Source organism: Buceros rhinoceros, unplaced genomic scaffold (assembly GCF_000710305.1).
Source record: "Buceros rhinoceros silvestris isolate BGI_N320 unplaced genomic scaffold, ASM71030v1 scaffold4347, whole genome shotgun sequence".
NCBI classification, from domain to species: domain Eukaryota; kingdom Metazoa; phylum Chordata; class Aves; order Bucerotiformes; family Bucerotidae; genus Buceros; species Buceros rhinoceros.
In genome coordinates, this window is record NW_010420283.1 from 28,205 (window position 1) to 33,737 (window position 5,533).

General features: G+C 53.7%; 1 protein-coding gene across 1 annotated transcript in view; it reads right to left on the bottom strand.

The window, feature by feature from the left end:
* The window catches only part of GTF2IRD1 (GTF2I repeat domain containing 1), a 45,348-nt gene that overhangs the window by 17,042 nt on the left and 22,773 nt on the right, over positions 1 to 5,533 (bottom strand). Inside the window, exons 14-18 of the mRNA XM_010139246.1 lie at positions 3,767 to 3,856; positions 3,161 to 3,220; positions 2,651 to 2,716; positions 1,281 to 1,464; positions 68 to 126 (exon numbers count right to left, since the gene is read on the bottom strand). Of these exons, the coding sequence (XP_010137548.1) occupies positions 68 to 126; positions 1,281 to 1,464; positions 2,651 to 2,716; positions 3,161 to 3,220; positions 3,767 to 3,856 (459 nt within the window). The remainder of the gene's footprint in view (positions 1 to 67; positions 127 to 1,280; positions 1,465 to 2,650; positions 2,717 to 3,160; positions 3,221 to 3,766; positions 3,857 to 5,533) is intronic.

Genomic DNA, 5,533 nt, shown 5'->3' on the forward strand with positions numbered 1-5,533 from the left:
GAACCCCCTCTCAGTCCGCTCCTCCCTAGTCCTTACCGGCCCGGCTGCCGGGCGTCTCGCAGCCTACCTTTGGCTGCCGGGCTGTCCGACGCCGGCTCCTTTATGCCCTCCGCCAGCAGCTCCGGTCTGGAAAACAGCGAGAAGCAGAGGGCACGCGCGTAAGCAACCTGCCCAGGGACTTCCTGCTGCTCCAGCACCACCCAGGACAACGCTCCTACAGCCACTAACCACTAACCGTGTCTGGCTAATGCCGTTTTAAACCGCCTGCAATGCAGCGGGGGAACTTTGGAAGCAATTTTCATGCCAGCAGACTCTTTAGCGAGCTGATGTGATGCTCCCCGAGATGAGATTGGGCTGGTGATGGCTGAGCATCCTAAATCAGCAGTTACACACTTCTAGGAGACATGGTCCCTTGGAGATGGGAAAAGCTGTGCACAGTTCCATTCAACATACAGCTGGCCCCAAACATAGTCACCTGGATATCTAATGCTAAAACTGCACAGCAAGGTGATAGCGGGGCTCGTTACAAGCCACACTGAGGCTGCGTCACAGAGAAATAGGTCTGGGATGGACAGGAGAAACCCCAAAGAGTGTTCAGGCTGGCCTGGGACTGCTGATCTGACACAACAGGATCTCTGTGCTCCCAACACTTATTGCTGTTTCAGCCACTCAACACACTGGTCACTTTAGCTCTCTCCTCTGCTCTCTCCTCAAGGGAGGCTGGGTCAGCATTTGGGTGAGAAAACCCCCGAAATACCTAAAGACATTTTGCATTTCCCCTCTGCTGGATCCGTTCCCTCTTTCAGGGTAATGTTACTGTGTTATGTTGTTCGTGGCATCTCACAGCCAGCCAGCTCCTGTGACAGTCCCTGCTCCCCAGCACAAGGACCACATCTTCCCTGATGCCTGCAGCATCCCATGTGCACATCTGCACTTCAGCTGGAAAACCTTCCAGGGCTCCCAGCCCCTCTCCTTGCCCCAAGCCTAGGCACCTGAAGGTTAAAGGCTCTGGCTCCTTCGCCCACCCTTGGGTGCTCCCTGCTACTGTGGCCAAACCTTTGCAAAAGTGGGTTAAACCCCCAAAAGACGGGGAGGGAGATGACAACATCACCACCGCCTCTCAGGGATGGCTCCAACAAGGCAACAACCCTTGGTTGCTTCTAATCAAGCAAATTTATTGATGGTGACCAAGTGATGGCTGTTCCCCAGGACACCGAGCAGCAGCCAGAGCTCCGAGCAGGAACATCCTCCTCAAGGGACGGCTGCTCCGCCTGCCTTACCTCTTAATGACAAACTGGATGTTGTTGCTCGCTTGCAGGATCTTCTTGAGCTTGGCAATCCCGAAGCAGTTGGGGCGTCGCAGGAGGATGCCCTCTGGCAAGCCCACAACGAAGAGGTCCTCAGGGTACATCAGGAACTTGGAGTAGGGAACTTTGACCGGCTCTGATATTCCTATGGCTTTTGCTGCGCGAGGACCAAATCTTGTTAGTTTGCTGGACCTCCATGTCGGCTCAAAGCAGCAGCGACACGATATGTTGGCAGCAGGGCTGAAGAGGGTTTTGGAGACTTTGTTGTCAGTCAGGGATGTCCCTGGTGAGGATGTCCCTGACACTGGTGGACACGAGATGACGGACAGAGCCAGGCAGCCACCCAGAGCTGGCTTTCGCTGTGTTAGCACAGTCTGCCTGTCGGTGGCATGCATCAAAGGGGCTTTCCATAAAGGTTGTGTCTCTCCACGAGGCCATGGGACCCCACATCCAGACCTCCATGGATGTCCCTCTCCTAGACGAGTGGACAATGAACTTGCCTGCAGGTGCCCTGACCCACCAGATGCCAGCTGTGAGATGCCCCTGCCCTGCCCCTGCCTGGAGGTTACCTGTGCAGCCCAGCATCACGAGGGCTCCCCTTGCTCTGCCAAGTATTGCCAAGATGCCACGGAACAGCCAGTGCCAAGCGGCTGTTTGGCCAGAGGAGAAAAATCAGGACAAAATCCCACGAGCATGGGTGAGGACTCCCAGTTCACTACTGAAGCGTGGGGTGCACCGAGGGTGATCGCTCTGCCGGCACCAAGCCCTGCCCAAGAGCATCCTGACTCTTCACCATTCCCCAGTCATGATGGGCTCTCCCAGTCCAGTGGCAGAGCCACATGCATACTGGTCCTGCCAGTGGCAAAACCCTTCTGCTAGCTCTCAAAACACATGTGTATCCTCGCTTGTATTTCTTGTGGGTTAAAGGACCTTTCTAAAAAGGAGTGATCAGAGCATGCTGAGTGCCAGCTCCCAGTTCCAGGGTCCCACCAGCCTTCCTGAGCCACGCCACGACCACCTTGGGTGGAAAACCCTCTCTGATATTGCAAACAAGTGACATTTCGGCCCTTCCCTCCACAGGAGGAAGGCTGAAGGTCACGGCAGCAACTCCTGGGCTGCACCCCATCAAAAGGCATCAAGGAAACCAAGGGAAGAGCTGCAATAACAAGGCCCAGGGAGATTTCAAATGCATTTGTAAGCCCAGCAGACAGCAAATGAACAAATTAGATTGCACCTTTACTCATCTGCTGGTTTGGAAATGGTGACATTTCTGAGCAATTAGGAGCTCCCCGCGGCAGAGGCCGGTACTCAGCATGATGAACGTGTGTTAATGACCATCTTACCGTATCTTGTGTTGAACAAAATTTCAACTTGTTTCCTCAAATGACTTAAAACGTCCCCTATACCATCTGCAAAAGAAAAAAAAAGAGATAAATGCTTGAGAAACCAGCTGCCTCCGGGGGAAGCAACACGCAGAGCAGGTGAGCAGCCCCTGACCCCCAGCAGAGCTGGCCATGTGCTCTTCACGCCTCCCAGATTGGTGCTGGTCCTCCCGCAGCTGCCTCCAAGCTCATCCCCGAGTGAGGAGGGGCAGTGATTTACCTGCACCAGAGGTGTGCTAGCAGTAAGGACTAAAAAAAATTGGGGATAAAGTAAATCTGGGCAAAAGAGGGGTGGACAGGCCAGAGCCTGGGAACAGAGCGGTGCCTTTCGCTGCTGAGCTTTTCCGAGGCTGAATGTTTTGCTGATACAGAAGGAAGCCTATGAAACCCAATCTGAAATATATCTGTGTTCATCCACCCTTCCAAAAGCTTGCAATGGTGGGCGATGTCCGGAGTTCACTGCACACTCACCTGATCCCTCCATCTGCTTTTCTTCGTGTCGCGACTCCTCGTTGGGCCCCTTCTCCGTCCCTGCTGAGGATGAGGAGGGTTAGCAGTGGCTGGTGCCGGCAAAACCAGATCAGACATGAGCACGAGGTCTCCAGGTCCCCAGCAGTCACCCAGCCACCCCTGCCCCTCACACATCGCAGCACAGGCTTGGGCTGGCAGCGTCACACCAGGAGCTGCATAAGCAGAACAAACCCGCCGCCTACACGCGAGAAGCCTGCCCGCCCTTCGGTGAGGGCTTCCTGGGAGAGGCGAGACCCAGCACTCGGCTCAAGTGAGGGCAGCTCCAGCTCTGGCACAAATCCCCCAGGTAAATTCCAGCTGTGAGCCAGGCAGAGATGCTGGGGTTTGCAGCACGCTGGGACTGCAGAGAGGCTGGGAAGAAGCAGCAGTGCCAGAAAAGCCACCGGTTTGTCTATGGGAGCTCCCAGCTGGCCTGGTTGAGGCCACAACTCTGGAAGTGGGTCCCAACTCAAACAGCTTGGCTCAAAAATGGTATTTACTCATTTCTGACACAGGCACGAACTCCCGTGCCCCCGCGCAGTCTCCTGGATGCTTTATTTCTGGTACCTGCTACCGTTTCTAGGATGTAGTTTGACTCCTCCGAGGGCATGTGCGTGGGCACTGGGTCGTGCATCTCGTCCGAACCGGGCGATCGGTCTGCAGACAAAACCCAAAGGGCAGCTTTTGTCTTGATACTGGGGGGCACCATCCCCAGAACAGGGTTCAGAGGGCGCTGGCTCATCAGCAAGGGCTGAGTGAAGGGACCCTGCTCCCCAGAGCCCCGCACACCATGGCCCCACACCAGGAGCTCGCCCCTGAAACACACCGGACCTCTCAGCCCGAGGGAAAGGAGCAGAAGTTTCTTCCTAACCTCTGCAGAAGGTGAAGAGCAAAACCAGTTCAAAATTATTTATTTGGTTTAATTCCAACTAGACACTCAATTTTGGCTTAAAAAATAAATGCTGCTTGACTTGGCTACTCCACCGCAGAAAACCATTCCTCTAATGCTGCCTTCCTCCCCAGAATCACACCTCCTCGGGTTCCCCTACGTGATTTATATGCCCTCTTCATTTTACCTGTCTCCCCTAATGCTGAGCTCTCCAATGCCCTCAAAGAGCTGTCCAAATTTAGCTTTAAACAAACCTTCAGCTAGTTTAAGCACTTCAAATCAGGTCACTCCTTAATCATCACTTTGCAGGATAAATAATCCAAATTTCCTCTGTTTCTGCCTGTAGGTGCACACCTCTTGTCTATTAATCCTCCTCCCTGCTGTCAGCTGTACTCCCTCTGAATGAACTCCATCTTCAAATAAGGTAAAAAAGGTGGACTCTGGACCTGAAGTATGATCTACCCGGCACCGGAGAAGTGGTAACACCTCCTCCTCCTCCTCTTCCTCCCACGCACCACCAGCTCACCACGTATTAGCTTTCTTCTCTTCCATTAGCTGCCAAGTTGAAAATTAAAATGTTTGGTCCACCACTACACCTCGTTTCGCCTCCTTCCCCTGCACTCTGCGATAATCCTGGAGTGAGTCCCCAGATATCGCTACATCAAGGGGACTGCTATGATTCAGGTGCAACAGAGATCGCACCGGTGCGGCGGGGCCAGGTGTCACTGCTGTCCCCAGCATCGCTCACTCTCAGGCACATTGCGAGTCCTGTTGCTGCCCTCATTCTGGTGAGATTATTAATTAATGTTTGCAAAGCACACAGAAAATGCAAAGTGCTAACTATCCACTCATTAAATTCTGAGGATCCTCCTACCATTTGCTGCACTGTCCAGGTCAGGGAAGTGGAAAACAACTCTCGCAGCTGCCCCTCAAGCACCCAACCACTCATCTCCATCGCCACCCACTGCCACCGACCTCTCCTGGCAGAAACGTGGAGAAGTGCATCAGTGCCACCAGTGCCAACATGTTTTCAGCACACGTTTAACATCAAACCAGTTCTTAGGAACTCTGCACAACCAGGCTGTGTTTCTAGAGTAAGGACCTCATAAAAGCATCCCACACTTGACACCTGGGATTCTCCAGGCCCACACGTGAAGGAAAGCAGCAAACTTTGCTTTCTCCAGGGGTAAGGCAAGATAGAAGAGCAAGAAGAGAGAAACACAGAGAGTCCTAAAACACACTCCACTACACCCAGGAAACCAGCTCATTCCCGATATGCCCCTTAAAATGACTTTCAATGATGGAATACCATTGCACAGGCACGGGGAGACCTTCCGGCTGGGAGAGAACCTGCAAACACCTCTTCTCAAAGCAAAACGCTGGGACATGATGCAGCAGCCCTGCCTGCACAGAGGCTGGCGCACCACGCCCGGGCCCCGCACCTA